This window comes from Mandrillus leucophaeus, unplaced genomic scaffold (genome assembly GCF_000951045.1).
Source record: "Mandrillus leucophaeus isolate KB7577 unplaced genomic scaffold, Mleu.le_1.0 Scaffold340, whole genome shotgun sequence".
Classification (NCBI taxonomy): Eukaryota; Metazoa; Chordata; class Mammalia; order Primates; family Cercopithecidae; genus Mandrillus; species Mandrillus leucophaeus.
The window spans coordinates 1,158,550-1,179,479 of record NW_012103588.1 but is presented as its reverse complement, the minus strand read 5'-3'; the positions used below and the strand labels follow the sequence as shown (position 1 = coordinate 1,179,479).

Sequence of the window (20,930 nt, the reverse complement as noted above, 5' to 3'; positions counted from 1 at the left end):
AAGCATGAGACTCATCAACCCTAGATTGCTGAGTTCTTGAAGGCAGGGGAAATATCTTAGTCATCATTGTGTCCCTCAAGGCCAAACATACAACAGATATTTAACAAGCGTATACTTAAATTAACTAACACTGTAATCTAAAGCCTACCTGTTTAGTTGTTAGGTACCATATTCAATAAAATTAAACTCAATCACTAGACAACTAGGGAATCTGTAATTAAGGTGTGTAGCATACCTTTCATTTGCATAAAACACGTATCTTACCAGCTGTGCTCTATCATGCCTTTTGATGTAGCTAAGGATCTTTACACTATATGTAATTTTCAGCTCAGAACACACCTTGAGGCAGGGTTAAAAAAAAAAAAGGATATGGACTTGGAATTAGAAGAACTGCCTGTGTGACCTCTAAGACCAATATCTAGGAATCAAGTTTATAACTTGGAAACATTGAAAACATTTTGTAATTCTACCAACTACATTGTTTGACTGAAGCACAAATGATACTATGTGTGACAAAGTCTGCTGTAGAAAGGTGGTCTCATAACAACAAAAAAACCAACAAACCAAAACCATGTTTCCAAGTCTTCCTAAAGACTTTAAGTATCCAGCTGTGTAAGTTTAGTGCTCTAAGGTATACGCAAATCAGCAAATGAGATTGGAAACATATCGCAGAACATTATTAAGTGTATGCACGACATTTATTCATTCACTCATTCATTCATCACGCACATCCAGCATCTATATCAATATCCCGCAGGGCACTGTGTGGAAAACAGTGGTTAAATAAATTCAAATCCGCCCTCCGGGGATTTAGTTCCTTTTAGTATATTAATAACTAGCAAGCTGCCCCACTTCAAAGCTTTACGTCAACAAAATAAGCGGTAGGGGATCACCTTAAACGTCACGGGTGCTGTCTCTTTAAAACATAATAGAACTCTGATTGCATCGATCACAGGCTCACAACTCCCTTCCATTCATCGCTCTTATTCCCGTCCTGGTTACTATCCCGCTTCCTGACGTCAAACCACAGGGAACGCGAGCGTTAGTAAACATGGCTTTGGTGTGTAGCCACAGTTGAACCGGAGCATCCCTCCCGTCCGCTCTTTACAGGGCTGGCGGTGTCTCGGGGCTCGGCTAGCCATGCTTGGAGCGCGGGGTTTGACTGGGCCGCCGTTGTTGTAGTGACCGGGAGGCGCTGCCGCTCTGGGCAGACGGTTCCGGGAGCCGCACGGTCCCCTCTCCTGCCCCATCCCCTCCCCTCCCCTCCCCGAGTTCCCCCACCCGCAGGAGCCTGGGGCGGACCACTCCCCCCCGATGGCCTCAGCCACGGTAAGAACGGGTTGGAAGTGCGGGGGGATCCCTCCCCGGAGCCTGTCCCGCCGGCTGCGGAGCCAGGTCCGGGCCGAACCCGCACCTGGCGGGAGATGGAGGCAGGTGTCCGCAGCCGGGTCCTGAGCCCCTTGTCCCGGGGCGTCCGTATCTCACTCTCTGCCACCGGGGCGGACGGAGTGCAGAAACCAGACCCAGCTCCCGGGCGCTCTTCCCCGAGTTCCGGAGCTCCGGACTGAGCCGGGCGGTCCCACGGCCCCCAGAATTCTTGGACGGTTTCCGTGGAGCGCCTACGTCAGAATCACCTGGGAAGTATTTAAAAAAAAAAAAAAAAAAAGTACCAAAGCCGAGGCGCATCCTAGCACCTGCCTGCCCTGTGCCAGCGGGCGGGGCCCGGGAACGTGCATGTCAAAGGGGCCACGGCTCCTACGATGCGCTGGACTCTGGGGAGCGCGAACAGAGCGTTTTGCCGGCCCTGCGGGGAGAGCTGGCGCAGGCGTCTCCCTGTAGCCGGACTGGGCGCCGCGCCCGTGGGTGGGCTGCTGCCCGGCCCCGCCGCCCAGCCAAGCCGCCGCCTGGGTGGCCATTCCCAGGCCGGACTCCGGGGGAGTGGCGGCGTCGATCCCGGCCCCCAGAATTCGAGGTCTGCGGCGGCTTTCAAAACTTGACAACTTTCCTTTCCAGGAGGACCCCGTTCTGGAGCGTTATTTCAAAGGCCACAAAGCTGCGATCACCTCCTTGGACTTCAGCCCCAACGGCAAGCAACTCGGTAAGTCTTATTCTTGTTTTGCTTTTGTAATGAGACAAAAGCTCCACGGGCCGGAAACCTTTCCTCCTGTCCGGGCAGGGTCCCTAGAAGAACGGCTAGGGGCCTGTATGGGGGTTGAGAGCACCCGGAGACCAGGGCCCAGCGCGGCGGGGCGCAGCTGGGGCCCCCTCGGCCATCCCGGCCCCCGGCCCGGCCAAGAGTCTCGTATCCAGCAGTCTAGGCCTGGCGGACGACTTTCGCAAACTAACCACCAGGAGGAGTGAGTGGGTAGGGGAGGGGTTTGTCCTGGGCCCGGGAAGGGTGGGGTGTTGGCTGGAGAGTTCGTGAAAAGTTGTGAGCCGAGCAGGAGGAAGTGGGGAGAGAGGAGTTGGGCCGTGCCGGAGGCCGAGGACTGAGAGGGCTCAGATGACCCCTGGAAAGCCCAGGTGGCTGGAAAGAAGCCCAGCGCCTGCATGAAAGGAAGAACCTGCCGGGAAGTACCTGAGCTCGAGCTGTGGGTTCCGCCGCCCTTCCCCTGCATGGTGGCTGGGTGGCTGCGTCTGCGCCCCAGCCCTGAGAATCCGGATGGCGGTGAGGTGGACTTGGGCAGGCAAGAGCTGCCTGCTGCTGGCGTTTTTAACAGTGGCCTATATCTTCGTGGAGCTCTTGGTCTCCACTTTTCATGCCTCCGCAGGAGCCGGCCGTGCCAGGGAGCTGGGGTCAAGAAGGCTCTCAGACCTCCAGAAAAATACAGAGGATTTGTCTCGACCGCTTTATAAGAAGCCCCCTGCAGATTCCCATGCACCTGGGGAGTGGGGGAAAGCCAGCAAACTCCAACTCAACGAGGGTGAACTGAAGCAGCAAGAAGAACTCATTGAGAGATATGCCATCAATATTTACCTCAGTGACAGAATTTCCCTGCATCGACACATAGAGGATAAAAGAATGTATGAGTGTAAGTCCCAGAAGTTCAACTATAGGACACTTCCTACCACCTCTGTTATCATTGCTTTCTATAATGAAGCCTGGTCGACTTTGCTCCGTACTATTCACAGTGTTTTAGAAACTTCTCCTGCGGTCCTTTTGAAAGAGATCATCTTGGTGGATGACTTGAGTGACAGAGTTTATTTGAAGACGCAACTTGAAACTTACATCAGCAATCTTGATAGAGTACGCTTGATTAGGACCAATAAGCGAGAGGGGCTGGTTAGGGCCCGTCTGATTGGGGCCACTTTCGCCACTGGGGACGTCCTCACTTTCCTGGATTGTCACTGTGAGTGTAATTCCGGTTGGCTGGAACCGCTTTTGGAAAGGATTGGGAGAGATGAAACAGCAATTGTGTGTCCTGTTATAGACACAATTGATTGGAATACTTTTGAATTCTATATGCAGACAGGGGAGCCCATGATTGGTGGGTTTGACTGGCGTTTAACATTTCAGTGGCATTCTGTCCCCAAACACGAAAGGGACAGGCGGATATCAAGAATTGACCCCATCAGATCACCCACCATGGCTGGAGGACTGTTTGCTGTCAGCAAGAAATATTTTCAGTACCTTGGAACATATGACACAGGAATGGAAGTGTGGGGAGGTGAAAACCTTGAGCTGTCTTTTAGGGTGTGGCAGTGTGGTGGCAAATTGGAGATCCACCCGTGTTCCCACGTGGGCCATGTGTTCCCCAAGCGGGCACCGTATGCTCGCCCCAATTTCCTACAGAATACTGCTCGGGCAGCAGAAGTTTGGATGGATGAGTACAAAGAGCACTTCTACAATAGAAACCCTCCAGCAAGAAAAGAAGCTTATGGTGATATTTCTGAAAGAAAATTACTACGAGAGCGGCTGAGATGCAAGAGCTTTGACTGGTATTTGAAAAACGTGTTTCCTAATTTACATGTTCCAGAGGATAGGCCAGGCTGGCATGGGGCTATTCGCAGTAGAGGGATCTCTTCTGAATGTTTAGATTATAATTCTCCTGACAACAACCCCACAGGTGCTAACCTTTCACTGTTTGGATGCCATGGTCAAGGAGGCAATCAATTCTTTGAATATACTTCAAACAAAGAAATAAGGTTTAATTCTGTGACAGAGTTATGTGCAGAGGTTCCTGAGCAAAAAAATTATGTAGGAATGCAAAATTGTCCCAAAGATGGGTTCCTTGTACCAGCAAACATTATTTGGCATTTTAAAGAAGATGGAACTATTTTTCACCCACACTCAGGACTGTGTCTTTGTGCTTTTCGGACACCGGAGGGCCGACCTGATGTACAAATGAGAACTTGTGATGCTCTAGATAAAAATCAAATTTGGAGTTTTGAGAAATAGAGCACAACAGCACTTTCGTCATGAGCTGACAATAGCGTCAAGAAAGTCAAAGAGCCTGAAGGGCCTCAGTGAAGATTGTATTTTATTTTATCAAAAGTCACCTAGCAGTCGTCTGTGGAGCACTGGAAAGCTGAGGTTCATTTTGGTATACCACACTGAAACTGGGTACCCAGAGTGCTGCTGTTTAATATTTCACAGTGCCTTACTTATATGGGTTGTTTGATATAAGAGCTTTGTCAATATGGTCTCTTCTTAAAAGAACTTGACTGTGAATTGAAACACACAAGACATTTAAGTGCCAGACTTAATATTAAAGAATGTAAAGGTCCAAGTAAAATGAGGTGTAATTTATGTTGATGGGTAAGTTCACCGCACATCCCATTTTTTAACAAAACTCACGAATGTGCAGTTGCAGCTATTGCTATTTTCATTACATAGAATTTGAATTTCTTTTTCAGCCAGCACATTAAATTTTAGATTTTATTTTTAAATTTTTTTTTCTAATCAAAAAGAAAGAAAATTGAGCTTAATGCAAAAGGCCTGGTTTTAGAGATACGTGTAATTGGAAGAGGGCATTTGTTTGAGTGTGAGTTTGGAGGCTTTTTTAACATGCAGATGTACCCATATCTAAATGAAATGGGGAGATATTTACATTCCATACTTTGTAAACTTGAGCTATTGGACTTCACTGATCTATATATTAATACCTCAAATTCCTCTTGATTTGTAAGCTGTCCTCTCTGTGAACGTGTTTGTGTGTGCAGGGCATTTTCTGATTGCACTTCCTTAAGTTATGAATGTACTAGAAAGGGACTCATTCCGAATACTATGCCTCCCTTTGTTAATGCTTAATCATTTAAAGTAAACACAATTGAGGCCTCTCTGAAGTTAAACCCAGCTATGTTTATTAAAATGTGTGAAACTGAAAGTGGGCTAGGTTCTGCCAAGGCTGTGGAACTCTCCTACGAATTCTGCTGGTCAGGAAATTTAAGAATTTATCTTTAAAATGCAAGGAAAAAAGACTGCCTTGGCAGTTGTGAATGCTGCTTTCCGTCTCTAGCACCGAGCCTGGCACTTAAGTGCCCCTTTCAGTAAGTGGGTGAATGAATGACTGAATGAATGAATGGCTCAGCTGAGGAATGTGACTTTGGTCAAGTTATTTGATGTGTTTGGGCTTGGTTTTCTCATCTGTAAAATGTGGGTGCTGAATTGGATCTTAAATATCCCTTTCAGCTCTGAAATGTTGATTATACAGTATATTCTTCCCAGATTCACTCACTGTACAATCTTTACAATACTTTTTATCTTTTTCACTTTTGACATAGGTAATGTTGTTGAGCAGTTGAGCAATGTTCAATCCAGTTGTGAAGCTGGAGAAGAGAAATGGGTTTTAAAAATTAAGTGAGCTGAGGCCGGGCGCGGTGGCTGACACCTGTAATCCCAGCACTTTGGGAGGCCAAGGTGGGCGGATCACGTGGTCAGGAGATCGAGACCATCCTGGCTAGCATGGTGAAACCCCGTCTCTACTAAAAATACAAAAAATTAGCTGGGCGTGGTGGTGGGCACCTGTAATCCCAGCTACTCGGGAGGCTGAGGCAGGAGAATGGCGTGAACCCAGGAGGCGGAGCTTGCAGTGAGCCGAGATCTCGCCACTGCACTCCAGCCTCGGCAACAGCCAGACTCTGTCTCAAAAAAAAAAAAAGAGAATTAAGTGAGCGGAACTCACCTGAAGTGGTTTACTTCTGTGGGTTAAGAAGTTTTAGTCAGTGTTTATAGTCATTTCATTTTGATAATTGTTGAACCAATTTTGTTTTTAAAACCTTTAGACTCTAAAAGTAATATTTTGACTAAGAATATAAATATTTCCAAAACTAAATTATTCGGGAAGTAAACACTTTTTTTTTAAGTATTTTTACTGGTTTTATACCAATATTATATCCAGAAATCACAGGATGAATTTAGAATTAAATCTCAATTAGTACACTTTGGCCTAGATTTATGAAAAATGCATGCTTCATAAAGAGTCCACTGTATTCATGAGTAAAGTTGCTTTTAGTGTTTACTTGATGACTTGGAGAGTAAGAATTTTGCAAAATCTGAATTAAGGAAATTCTTTAGGATAACCATTTGAAAAAATAAAATTGCTATGCAATCTTGAATATTTTCTCTTTTGCCTCGTAAAATGAAAATGCATTCATAGTTTCTGTAAGTTATTTAGCAACCTTAAAGTTTATCAACGAATTGTCCAGATTCCACATGCAGCATGCTTGGCCCTGCATTTAATTTAAGAAGGGTTAATAATAATGCTCTGAGTTTTTCAAAAGGGATTCTCCTAAACCCACCCACTTCTCTTGCCCAGGCTGCTTTTTAAAAATACTTTTTTATTTTTTACTTATTTTTAAATTTTCTCTTTTTATTTATTTTTTTGTTTTCTTGTTAGCCCCCTATTATATGGGATAACTAAAATTGCTATATTTTGAAAGTACTTACTACATTATTTTTATTTTAGTATCTTGATGCTCCTATCAAAAGGGAAATGAGGCTTTAAAAAATAAAGTACCTTAATTTTTTATTGACTTTTTGCCCTAAATTGCTAGGTGTGACCCAGCAATCTTTTAGGAAGAGATTTTACAGTGGTGCTTTATTTATGTCAATAATCCAGTATAGTTAGGTTGTTCATTCCTCATGAGTGCATAACAGAAAAGCGGGACTGTCACATTTTCATCTTTAGGCACGTTCCAATTTAATTCCAAAAATACTCTGTAATTCTACATTTAAAAAAACTGATGCCCTAATTTGAATTTATTAGTACCAAAGCTCTCTTTTGTTGTAGACAATTAAGAGTTGACCTTTTAAGTTAATGTATATGCTTAAAAACAGTTTTAGGAAAATATTTGGTAGACAAGGAGTTTCAACTTTAAATGTTCACTGTGTCATTTAGTGTCCAACTCTATGGATACATGGACTATCTAAATAGGCGTTTTTAGTCATTAAAAAAAAAAATCTAGTCACTAGGAGGATTTCTATCACTCAAAATAACTTGTTTGTAAAAGAAAATTTGTTTACTTACCCATTAGTAAGTTCCTACATATTCATTATATGATGGCAAATGAAACTTTTCTAGGATGAAGACAGCTTATTTTTAAGTTGTATGGTCTTAGTTGGTTTAGGGTCTCAATTTTAATTAATAAAATACTTGGTTTTTATTTGCTTGTCCTTTTGAATTCCTGTTTTAATAATTTTAAAATGAGCACAAAGAATGTTGAAGTTCAGATTAATCTCTTCTGAATGATGATTTTTTTTCTCTGTGATGAGTTGTTTCTGACTTTTTTCCTTTTGTATTTGTAATGTTGATTAAGACATAAAATAAAAAGTGCACCTGATTATTTTTGCAAATAGACTGTGATTATTTTAGCCTGTGGGAACGTACTCCTGTGTATATATTTATAATGGCAATGGAAGTAAGTTCAGCTTGCAGTTCTTTTACTTATTTGAAAATTCAGACAATAGATATTTAAAAAGTCAAAATTCCCATATTATTTTACAACGTGTAGTTAATCAGCAAGTATTCTGAAGGGGTGTTAGTACTATTATTTTATTAACTACTCATGAGCAAACTAGAAATGATCAGGGATCTCTGGGGCCCACTTGGGCCACTATAAAAGGAAGCAATGGGCACCTGGACATATTAGCACCAATTTCACTACCCTGGGTGGAAAAGAAAAATGTCTGTCCTCTGAACAACAAATCCTCATATTTCCCTGGTCCATAAATGCAATTCCCTTCCACCAGTGGCATGTCTCTTCCTCTTTAGTGATTCCTAAATCCCTATACCCCTGTCTCTCCCTGGCCAGACACACTGCCTGAGAATGACTATTGTAAGGACTCTAACATCAGATGGTCTTATAGCTGCATTTAGCATATATATAGGTGACCTAAACATATTTTCACTAATTTTTATACACTTAAAAGTTCCTGCAAATACTTGTATTCTAACCTTACTCTCTTACTAAGTGACTTGCAGCTCTGTATAAATCACTTTTATCTCTCTGTGTTTCAGGTTCACAAGTACAAAAAAGACTGGAAAATCCATAGAGACAGTATGTTAGTGTTTGCCGGGGTCTGGGAAAGGGAGGAATAGAGAATGCTAACAGAGGTGAATTTTTGGCAGGTGGCAGCGGGTAGGGGATTATGAGAATGTTCTGGAATTAGTGATAAAAGTGCAAATGTTGGGTAAAACACTGGTGTACTTTAAAAGGCTAAATTTTATGGTATTTAAATAATATCTCAGTGTTTTAAAAATACCTCAGGTAAAAAAGCAGGCTGGAGAATTTCAGATGTCTCAGAAAAGATTTCTCTTTGCATGCTAGACCTCTTTGCATGCCTCTGTGCACGCTAGACTTTAGAACAGGCTAGTAGGATTTAGTATTTAATAATACTTGAATCATTTTGTAATTTGCAGAATTAAGAAAGTTATATATATGAATGAATCAGTCTGCTTAGTGTTAGGTGGGGCTTGAAAATAAGTTTATGTGGGAGGTTTTCCTAAAATTTCAGAGAAACTTCAATAAATCCTTTTGGACAGGAGGTGCAGATTACTGTAAAAGGTGAAACAAGTTCCTGAGTTGTGTAGTTGTCCACAGCAGAAATGAAAATTAGAGGGCACATGTCTTCAGTACCTCCTGAGGCTGTGTCATGTTAAAAAAAAAAAAAAAGAAAAGAAAATTGGAGAAGTACTTCTAACTTAATTATTTTTGGGATACTACTTTTTCATTTGTGCCAAGCTTTATCAATCTTCCAGGCTGGGCTAGGAGTGATATCTACTGCAGGCCAGCAGTGTCTTTGGGTGTCTGGTCACCATTCTAATCTGTCTATTTGCATTTATCTAATCCTGTTCAAAAGGGGAAGAGGAGGCAGTCTATTTATTTACTACTCCCTTATTTAGTTAAAGCTACTGTATGCCAGATGCCATTTTATGCTCTGGGTTTACATAAAGAGGGGAAGAAAGCAGATGTGCTTCATGAGATCGTATGAAGAGTTCATGGTCCAGTGGTGGAGACAAATATTAACAAGTAAACACAAATCCATTTGTCAGTACAACTTGATGCAACAAAGGAAAGTAGTCAAAGCTGTGAAGGAAAGGAATAGTATGCTGCTGTTTTTTTTTTTTTTTTTTTTTTTTTTGAGACCAAGTCTCACTCTGTCACCTAGGCTGGTGTGCAGTGGCATGATCTCAGCTCACTTCAACCTCCGTCTCCCAAATTCAAGCGATTCTCATGCCTCAGCCTCCCAAGTAGCTGGGACTACAGGTGCATGCCACAATGCCCAGCTAATTTTTGTATTTTTAGTAGAAATGGGGTTTCCCACCTCAGTCTCCCAAAGTGCTGGAATTATAGGTGTGAGCCACTGTACCCAGCCATAGAGTGCTTTTTAAAGGGAGGATAACAGTGGAGACATCCTTAAATTTATGGGGTCAAGGAATACTTCCCTGGGAAAGTTAGATTTAACTGAAGACCAGAGGAGAAGTTAGCTAGGTAAAGACTAAAAGGAGAGTAGCATAGGCAAAGACCAAGGCTGGGAAAGAGCTGTGCTAGATCAAGAAAGTGTAAGAATGCCAGAATGGGTAGAACCTGGTAAACAGAGATGAAGCTGCAGCGGGAGGCAGAGACAGCTTCGGCAGGGCCTTGAAGCTATAGTAGGTTTAAATGGTGACCCTCCAAAAGATGTGTCCATGTCGTAGTCCTTGGAACCTGTGATGTGACCTTATTTGTGGGGAAAAAAGTCTTTGTAGAAGTAAGTCTGCGAAGGATCTTAATGATTATGAGATCATCCTGAATTATCTGTGTGGGCCCTAAATCCAGTGACGTGTCCTTGTAAAAAACATACTGAGGAGATAAGAGGAGGCCATGTGAAGCCAGAGGCAGAGATTGGAGTGACACAGCAACAAGCCAATGAGTGCCTAGAGACACCAGGAGCTGGGAGAGGGAGGGAATGAGATATCCCCTAGAGCCTTTGGAGAGAGTGTGGCCCGGTCAACACCGTGATTTCAGGCTTCTGGTTTCCGAAACTGTGAGATAACAAATTTCTGTTGTTTTATGCCTCCAGGTTTGTGGTAATTTGTTACAGCAGCTACAGGAAACTTGACACGTTTTAGGATTTTGTTCTGAGAGTGGTGGAAATTGTTGGAGGGATTAGTAAGGGAATAACATGATTTGTACCTCAAAAAGACCACTCTGGCTACTGTACAGAGATTGTACTATTAGTAGGGAAATCACTTGGGGGATTATAGTAATACCAGCAGATGATAGTGGTTCAAACTAGGATGGTGGTCTTCAAATTACTGTGATGGTCTGGGCAAGACAGAAATTTGGGAATTATTAGCATACAAATGGTATTTAGAGTCATGGGAATTAAGTGAGATCACCTGGGAAAAATGTAGAGCAATGAGAACAAATACCCCATGTCTGAATATTGAAGATATCCAACCTGTAGATCAGAAGAGGAGATAGCAAAATAACCTAAGAAAGAATAATCAGAAAGATAGGAGGGAAAGCCATTATAGTAGGGTATCATGAAAGCCAAGGTTAGGAGTGGGGTAGAAATGTTGAAGATAGAGACAATATTAAATTGTCATTAGAGAGAGTGGAGGAAGATACTAATAGAGAATCATGCACTGCTTTGGAGTATATAAGACTCATGTAAACTTAGTTATCATAAATGTATAGTGTTTCCAATCTGTTTGGGGGTTGGGGTGACCAGCAATTCTCACTGGTATAGTTATGATCTCAGAAAAGGCAGAGTGCTTGGGATTTTTGCCAGGGGAATTTGAAGGAAGGAGGCAGAGTCAAGGGATTGAACGTTACGTGTATGAGGGGGATTATAATTGAATAAGGAGAGAAATGAAGGTTATAAATTGGTTAGTGAAGTGAAGATGGTGAGAAGAGAGCCTCAATGGAGAACATGGGTCTGGATGAGAACATGGGTCTGGATGAGAACATGGGTCTGGATGAGAACATGGGTCTTGGAGTTCTGGATGAGATGGAAGTGAGTGAGTCATAAGGAAAGCAAGTTGTCCTGGTGGGTTGCAATCAGAGATTTGAGAAGTGTTCATGTTCTGCTGGTGACAAGATTTTTAGAATGAGCAGCTGAGGAGGCAGGAGAAAAAAGGTCTTTGGAGAGGCCCTATTTTCCCCTTGGTCTGAAATATTCTTCACCACCTCACCCTTTATTTGGCTGACTCCCTGTCCTTCACACCTCCACTTAAAATGCCCCCGATCATTCTATCTAACTTAAGATTCCACCTCCACACAAAATAAAGCTTCCTGCTTTATCTTTCATACCTCTTAGCACAATTTAAAATGATATAAAGCCAAGCACAGTGGTGCATGCCTGTAGTCCCAGCTACTCAAGGGGCTGAGGCAGGAGGGATACCTTGAGCCCAGGAGTTTGAGACCAGCCTGGGGAACATAGCAGGACCCCCATCTTCAAAAAATTAATATAAATAAATAAATTTAAAAAATGATACGTTTGTCTGTGTTTCCACTTGAATTTAAGCTCCTCAATTAGAGATTTCTGTCTGCTTTGTCACTTAGGACTCCCCGCTTTTGCCACAATGCCTTACATGTTGCTGGGGTCATGTATCTGTTGAGTTAATTCATAGTGCTCAGAGTTGAAATGGAAAGGAAGACTGTGACTGAAGTAGGTGACATGTGAAAGAGAAAATGATTGCTGCTTGAAAGGTGACAGGAAACTTGGTGTCCACAAGCAGAGTCAAGGTTTAAGTACTTAAGGAGGAAGAGGGACTTACAGAGAGGAGGATGTGAATACAAGAGGCATCATCTAGTGGGTGTTGTGGCCCAGTGGTAAATTTTGAGGAGAAAAGGCATGGGTACCAGGGTCAGCTTAAGGGGATATCCATAGCATTATGGGAGTGAAAGTTTGCACAATGATTGATGACCAGAGAGGCTTGAGGCTTCAACTTCTGGTCATAATTAGAGAAAGCAGGACCTGAAGCATAGTGGATTTTTTCTTAGTAGACTCTTAGAAGGTAGGATATACTAGTCTGTTCTCCCACTGCAATAAAGAAATACCTGAGGCCGGGTGCAGTGGCTCATGCCTGTAATCCTAGCACTTTGGGAGGCCGAGGCAGATCACCTGAAGTCAGGAGTTCGAGACTAGCCTGGCCAACATGGTGAAACCCTGTCTTTACTAAAAATAAAAAATTAGCCAGGTGTGGTGGCACGCGCCTGTAGTCCCAGCTACTCGGGAGACTGAGGCAGGAGAATTGCTTGAACCCGGGAGGCAAAGGCTGCAATGAGCTGAGATCGTGCCACTGCACTCCAGCCTGGATGACAGAGTGAGACTCCATCTTAAAAAAAAAGAAAAAACCCGAAACTGAGTAACTTACAAAGAAAAGAGGTTTAATTGACTCACAGTTCTGCAGGCTATACAGGAAACATGGCTGGGGAGGCCTCAGGAAACTTAACAATCATGGCAGTAGGCGAAGGAGAAGCAGGCACATCTTACATGGCCGGAGCTGGAGGAAGAGAGAGAAGGGGAGGTGCTATACACTTTTAAACAACCAGATCTTGTGAGAACTCACCCACTATCACAAAAACAGCAAGGGGGAAATCTGCCCCTATGATCCAATCACGTCCCGCCAGGCCCCTCCTCCAACACTGGGGATTACAATTCAATATGAGATTTGGGTGGGGTCATAAGTCCAAACCATATCATAGGGGCTCTTAGGTTTCACAGGATGGGTGGAAAGGTGATGAGAAGGAAGAGGATGAGAGAAAACAAAATAGCCTTTGAAGTGTTATCATCCCCTTTTATGGTTGCAGAAGCTGAAATTTCAGTAACTTGCCCAAAACTATAAAGCTAGTAGGCAGCAGAGCCTAGCAGTTGTCCCCAATCTTTTTGGCACCAGGGACTGGCTTCATGGAAGACAATTTTCACAGTAGGGTTCACACTTCTATGAGAATCTAATGCCGCTGCTGATCTCACTGGAGGTGGAGCTCAGGCCTTAATGCTTGCTTGCCTGCTGCTCACCTCCTGCTGTGCAACCCAGTTCCTAATAGGCCACGGACCAGTACCAGTTTGCAACCTGGGGGTTAGGGACCTCTAGCCTAATAGAGTCTGGTTTGAGTCTTATTCCAGAACCATACCCTTTTCCGTTAGGCCAGTCATCCCTTTCCCAGAGGGCCACATTCACATTTAAACGAACAGTAAAAGCCTTTAAAAGTATTTTCACATGGTTTGCAGAATCTGACCTGTACTTTAGAAGTCTCTGTTGAAAACTGCATAATTTTAACATTGAAGTTGTTACTTCCCCCACTTTTTTCTTCAAGGTTATCCTGTCATTGATTAAATCCTTCTGTAACATGTGGTTTGCTTGTACGACAAATGATAGTAAAGAACAAGGTAATCTTTCCTTTTTTGACTGAATAGAAGCAAACTGAAATTCGAAACTTTTTAGTTACTTTCCCTGCAGTGAAACCATAATAAAAGTTTGCCAAAGATTTTTTTTTTTTCAAATTCTTGATGGCAGCCTATGTGGTACTTTGTGGAGCTTCTCCTATTATAGCTTAAAAAATTACTAAACCTACAAAAGCTGAAAAATTACAAAAGCTAATTTAGTGTAACACTGAGAGGTAGTAACAGAGTACATTGTTTCTCAAATTTCAGTGTGCATCAGAATTCAGTGAGAAACTTGTCAAAAATTTATGTTCCCAGGTCTCACCCCAAATAATGTGTAATTTACTAGAAATACGTATTTTTAACAAGGACCCCAGTAACTCTGATGGAGATAATTCATAAATTCCCTTGCTTTGAGAAGCACTGGTTTATTGGTTAAAAGCCTAGGCTTTGGAGTCTTGTAGAAGTGGGTTAAAAGTTGAGCTCTTTTCACTTTTCATCTATGTTACCTTGACCAGTTACCTAACCTCACTAAGCCTCATTTCCTCTTCTGTAAAATAGAGATAATGATATTTATCTGCCTTGTTGTTAGGATTAAATAAAATAATACTTATAAAGGTGCCTAGTCTGGAGTACAGTGATGCAGTCACAGCACACTGCAGCCTTGACCTCCTGGGCTCCAGCCGCCTGCCTCCCTCAGCCTCTGGAGTAGCTGGGACTACAGGTATGCACCACCAAGCCCAGGTAATTTTTAAAATTATCTGTAGAGATGGGGTCTCGCTATATTGCTCAGGCTGGTCTTGAACTCCTGGCCTAACATAGTCCTTCTGCCTTGGCCTCTCAAAGCACTGGGATTACAGGCATGAGCCACCATGCCTGGGCTTGAGACTTGCGCAGTATTGAAAAATACTAGACCCATAGTACTAATTCAGTAAAGGTTTCCGTTGTTATTGCTAGTCTTCAAAGACGTGAAATTTGAATAAATTAAATTCAATTTCTTCGGCTTGTCATTACTAAAGATTACTTTTTAAAGCACCCACAGCTCCTTTAGACCCAGCTTATACTAGCAAGCTAATTACTTAGTATCAGCTAGAAAGCAAATATGCTTAGTTATTTCCTTATTCAAGGCAAAGGGATTTTAAGTTAGTGCCGTCACTTAATTATATTATTATGCAGTGCTTGCATGGTACAAACTACTTCTGACCGTATTACAGTATTAAAGTTTGTCTAGTCAAGATTGGAATATTGTCTTTTTATTGTACAACCATTTCCCTCGCTTCCATCTAGGTTTATTGTTGTTTTGAGACAGTCTCACTCTGTCACCCAGGCTGGAGTGCAGTGGTGCGATCTCAGCTCACTACAGCCCCTAGCTCCTGGGTTCAAGTGATTCTCATGCCTCAGCCTCCCAAGTAGCTAGGACCATAGGTGCGTGCCACCACGCCCGGATAATTTTTTGTGTTTTTAGTAGAGACAGGGTTTCACCATATTGGCCAGGCTGGTCTCAAATTCCTGGCCTCAAGTGATTCACCTGCTTTGGTCTCCCAAAGTGCTGGGAGTACAGTGAGCCATTGTGCCAGGCCCCATCTAGGTTTATAGATGTATGTCTGGGGATTGCCTTTTATTTTTCATTTCTTAAAAATACTTATAAAAGAACTCATTCTCATAAATTTCTTTAGAAGATTTCCCTATTTTTCCCCTAAATAAAGCAGTGTGGTGTTTCTTTTGTGACCCAAAGGCAAGCATGAACCTGGAAATGCAGCATAAAGTACAAAGTCATGGCACCATGTGAAACTAGAAAGCTGAGTTTATTTTCAGTAATGGACTTTATAGTAGGACATAATGGAGGTAGCAAATATAGAGAAGGACTTTTGAAATAATGAAAAATCCAAGGATTTCTATATGAAGCTAATCTGAATTATCAGGATTTTTTTTTTTTTTTTTTTTTTTTTTGAGACAGAGTCTCACTTTGTTGCCCAGGCTGGAGTACAGTGGCACAATCTCAGCTCATTGCAACCTCTGCCTCCCAGGTTCAAGCGATTCCCCTGCCTCAGCCTCCCGAGTAACTGGGATTACAGGCGTGCAGCACAGTGCCTGGCTAACTTTTTTGTGTTTTTAATAGAGATGGGGTTTCACCATGTTGTCCAGGCTGATCTCGAACTCCTGACCTCAGGTGATGCACCGGTCTCAGCCTCCCAAAGTGCTGGGATTACAGGCGTGAGCCACTGCACCTGGCCAATCAGGATTATTCTGAATATGGAATGAAAAGGCCTGAGAGGGAATATATTTCAAATGTACAAAGTTATCTAAAATATGTACTATTTGGCCAGGCATGGTTGCTCACGCCTGTATCCCAGCACTTTGGAGGGCCAAGGTAGGCGGATCACCTGAGGCCAGGAGTTCGAGACCAGCTTGGCCAACATGGTGAAACCCTGTCTCTACTAAATACAAAAAAAAAAAAATTTAGCCAGTGTGGTGGTGCGTGCCTGTAGTCCCAGCTACTTGAGAGGCTGAGGCAGGAGAATTGCTTGAACCTAGGAGGCAAAGGCCGCAGTGAGCCGAGATTCTGCCACTGTACTCCAGCCTGGGCGACAGAATGAGACTCCATATCAATATAAAAAAGAATAAAAACACATTTCTGCCTCCAGTGACGAAAGTAATTGATAGCTGAAAATATCAATAGCAAAAACCGCAATCTTGCACCAACCTAGTAATTGTAAAACTGGACAAAATATATGTGAATTAGCTGTTTTCAGGCATTGACCTATAGAGAGTGCAAAAACTATGATCTTTACAAGAAAGAAAACATGCAAGGTGATGATCTCCTTGACTTTCTTCCTGGGAGCATTTTTCCTGCTGCACAGCAGAGAGGTAGAGCAGCCTCCGAGTAACAGCCTGGTTGAGCTCAGGATGTACAGAGTGGGAAACTGTGAGACTACCAGGGATCTCTCACTGCTGAACTGAGAGCTGAATGGTGATACTAATGACCATGCAGGGCTGGATGTCTAGGTCTCTAGCTTCAACAAAGACGAAGTCTCTCTGAGCACTTCAGACATTGAGTTGAGACACCAGAAAGGCCAGGTCTTTAGGAATCAGGACCACATGTGAAAGAAAGGGCCACGCCCTAGGACTTATTTCCAAGCTCAAGTAGAACCATGCTACCAAAGAGCAAAAGGAAATGTGCGAGACCAAAAAGGAGCCACCTGCAATTTAATTGCCTCCCAGTTAAAAAAACAAAACAGGCTGGGTGTGGTGGCTCACACTTGTAAATCCAGCATTTTGGGGGGCCAAGGCAGGCAGATCACTTGAGGCCAGGAGTTCGAGACCAGCCTGGACAACATGCTGAAACCCTGTTTCTACTAAAAATACAAAACAATTTAGCTGACTGTGGTAGTGCACACTTGTAATCCCAGCTACTTGGGAGGCTGAGACACGAGAATTCCTTGAACCCAGGAGACAGAGGTTGTAGTGAGCCGCGATTGCACCACTGCACTCCAGCCTGAGCAACAGAGTAAGACTCTGTCTCAAAAAAACCAAAACTGAATCCTGAACTCTGGTTAGTGGGATTTCTTTTGCAGTGGTGTGGTTTCATGATTCTGAAACTACTGTTTGTATTTTAGGATTGAGCAAAGATATATTGAGCATGGGAGCCAGGTTTCTTATTGTGGGAAAAGAGAGTCACAAATATGGGAAAAGGGAGAGCAAGAATGTATTCTGTGGTGTTAGATTAAAACTCATGGTTTTTAATATCTATATCAATTGACATACCTACATATAGATAGATAATAGCTCTCTATTTATAGCTAATTTCTTAGTTCTGCCCGTTGTGATTTCAGTCTTATTCCTTAGCTCTGTTCACTGACACACCAGTAGCAATGAGCAAACATTGTGCCCAGATATTGGTTTCTAAATACCATTATCTGTTAAAAGAAATCAGAGCTTTTTGGGGAGGAAAGAAAAGGCCCATTTCAGGGCTGGAGCAGGAGAAGTACGTCTTAGAACATCTTGTAATTCTAGAAAATAAGGGAGTATTTGAAGAATGGAAATATATCAAAAGGACGCAGAGGGCAGCTTTTAAAGGGGCTTTCATTTGCCAAATCTGGAACACTTTGAGAGTCAAAATAAATGACAGTTATGGATTATAACCTGTTGAATTAAATAATCTATACATTCACACTGATAAAAATAAGTAAATGAGTAAACAGATAAATGGAGGAAAATGGATGGTTCTTCCTTACAACAGTAAATACATTTTTAAAATATTAATTCATTAACTTACTAATTAAACGTTAATTAAGTAGTAAATCATAGAATGATGGGTTAGAAAATTATGAAAGGATGCTAAAGTTAGTGTGTGATAGTTTGGTGAGGAAGACAATATTTATATAGTCTTATCTCTCCATGTATTAGTCTGTTCACACACTTCTATAAAGAACTGCCTAAGACTGGGTAATTTATAAAGGAGAAAGGTTTAATTGACACACAGTTCCACATGGCTGGGTAGTCCTCAGGAAATTTACAATCATGGCCTAAGGGGAAACAAACACGTCCATGTTCACATGTCCGTCTTCACATGGCAGCGGGAGAGAGAAGTGCAGAGCAAAAGTGGGGAAGCTCCTTATGAAACCATCAGATCTGTGAGAAATCACTCACTATCATGAGAACCACCCCCATGATCTAATCACCTCCCCCAAGGTCCCTCCCCCAACACACGGGATTATAATTCGAATTACAATTCAAGGTGAGATTTTCGGTGGGGACACAGCCAAACCATATTATGCCACAAGTTACCTATTAATTCCAAAGGGAAAAAATAGTAACTTTACGTGGTAGAGGTAGGATCACCTAAACCAAGCAATCAAAGTTAACACTATTAGGACAAAGAGACATCATGTGCACCCTAATATGATGCACTGCTAAGGGCACAACATAACTTTTGTGATATTCTTGTCAAAATTGTATCTTTAATAAAATGAATAAGCATGCTACCAAAATAACAGGCTTATAGTCTTCAAGAATATAAAGGTCAATAAAGACAAAGAGCAACCTAAGAATTCTCTAATTTTTCTGTAAGATTTAAATTATCAAAATAAAAATTTACCAAAATAAGAAGGAAAAAGGAATGAGGCAGCTCTAGGTATTAAGGCAGCTCTAGGTATTAACGAAACATTATCTCCAGCATATGTCATGCTAAGTAGACTGAGGAGGCAGGACGGAGAGGCAAAATGCAGAAAGCGTATAATATACTACCATTTGTATAAAAAGCGTATGAGAGTAGACACACACATTTGAATAAGCGCAAAGGATTCCCAAGAAATTAGTAATGCTAGTTGCCTCTAGAAGGAGAACCAGGTTGTTAAGGACTAGAAAGAGATTTCATTAAATGCCATTTTGTAATGTTGGAATTCTGTAATATTGGAATTCTGTATCAGGTACAAATATTACCAACTGAAAAGATAAGTAAGATAATTTGTAAGAAACAAAAAACTGGAGAGAGTAACATTTCTTTTCAGAAAATAGTGTTCCAGACAGAGCCTCTAAGTAACTGCAGCTGATTTTGGTCAAATCAATGAGTGAGAAAGCTTGGGTTGACTCAAGGAAGTTATTGGTACTTAAGGTGACACAAAAACGGGTGACCGTTTGAGCATTGTGTGATAGACACACAGCAAACATGTTTTCCATTTGTTATTCTTTGTTGTCACCTCCAGAGACAAAGCACTGACCTAGGTAAGCATGGGCTTTGTTCTTCTGCCAACAGAGATTTCTTGAAACAATGGATTATTGTTATAGATTATAAATAGTTTATTTTAAATTGGTAGATTACTAGTTAATGTTTTCCACTAATTTCCTCCCTTTTGACATTTTATCTCAGAATATACCCGTTGAAGATGAATGGTACAAGCTTTGACATTTCAAATTATGTGGTAATGTTTATATAGGGTGTGGTTTAATGGAAATATATGAAAGCAAATTCCACGTTGACACAGTACAACGCTGACATCAATAACCAAATACATTTTATTATCATGGTATTAGGGTTTGGTAGGACAATTCTTTCCTAACACAGAAGGTTAAGGAAGTAAAGAGGGAAATTCAGTGTTGGTTTTCATAGCTTTTTTTTTTTTTTTTAATTTTTTTGAGACAGAGCCTTGCACTGTCTGAAGCAGGCTGGAGTGCAGTGGCGCAATCATGGCTCAGTACAGCCTCTGTCTCCCGCCTCCACCTCAGCCTCCCCCACCCCCAGAGAGTAGCTGGAAATATAGGTGCAGGTCACCACGCCCAGCTGATTTTTTTTGTATTTTTTGTAGAGACAGGGTTTCGAGACATTGCCCAGCTGGTCTCAAACTTCTGGGCTGAAGTGATCTGCGGCCTTGGGGGTCATATATATTCTATGATATATATAAACTCTCTCCTATTTTCTTCTGAGTCCATGCCTTTCTGGCTTTGATCCCACTTTCTTGGGGAAGAAAACACATGCACTAATTCTGATATTAGGAATATTCTAAGCATATATCTTCAATATTATTATTCATCCAGGACCAAAGTAAGTCCTGATGCAGGAAATGAGCGAGTTTCAAAGCTTTCTGAGCCCCTACTTGGCCCAGGAAGCCCAGCTGGAACGTCCTCTCATTTGGGCCCAGGGCCAGCTTTGTGGGCATACCTCCTACACAGTTGCACAGGGCTCCATGCTTAGTTTAATGCTATGCTATCATTGTCCTGCAATTCTTAATTATTTTCCTATAAGAGCCTCACGTTTACATTTTGCACTAGGCCCTGCAAATTATGTAGCAGGTCCTGATCAGGCCTGATTTTACTAAACCTCATTTGACACACTTGTCACCCTCTTGAAATGCTCCTTCTCTTCCTGGACACCACAATGTCCTTGCCCTTTCCTACTTTGTTTGTGGCGCCTTCCTTTGCTCTTCCTTATCTGAACGTTAAGTGTCCTCAACCTTTTATTTATCTGTACTGATTTCCTCAGTGATCCCATCCAGTTTACAGCCTTTAGTACTTTCTCTAAGCTACTACTAACTAACAGAGAAAACTTTAGCAATAATAGCTACATTTGAGTATTTTTCATGTGGCAGGCATAAATTGCAAGTACTATTTCCTTTAG

The 20,930-nt window shown here is 42.1% G+C and overlaps 1 protein-coding gene across 3 annotated transcripts in view; it reads left to right on the top strand.

Moving 5' to 3' along the window:
* Nucleotides 1-944: 944 nt before the first annotated feature.
* Nucleotides 945-20,930, top strand: part of LOC105545862 (POC1 centriolar protein homolog B) — a 110,977-nt gene continuing 90,991 nt past the window's right edge. Inside the window, exons 1-3 of one of the 3 annotated variants that reach the window (XM_011988901.1) lie at nucleotides 945-1,329; nucleotides 2,014-2,098; nucleotides 2,772-7,795. In XM_011988901.1, coding sequence (XP_011844291.1) covers nucleotides 1,315-1,329; nucleotides 2,014-2,098; nucleotides 2,772-4,399 — 1,728 coding nt within the window. In that variant the 5' untranslated portion in view covers nucleotides 945-1,314 and the 3' untranslated portion in view covers nucleotides 4,400-7,795. Of the gene's footprint in view, nucleotides 1,330-2,013; nucleotides 2,099-2,771; nucleotides 7,796-20,930 lie in introns of those variants that run through there. The other 2 variants (XM_011988902.1, XM_011988903.1) reach the window with 2 other exon arrangements.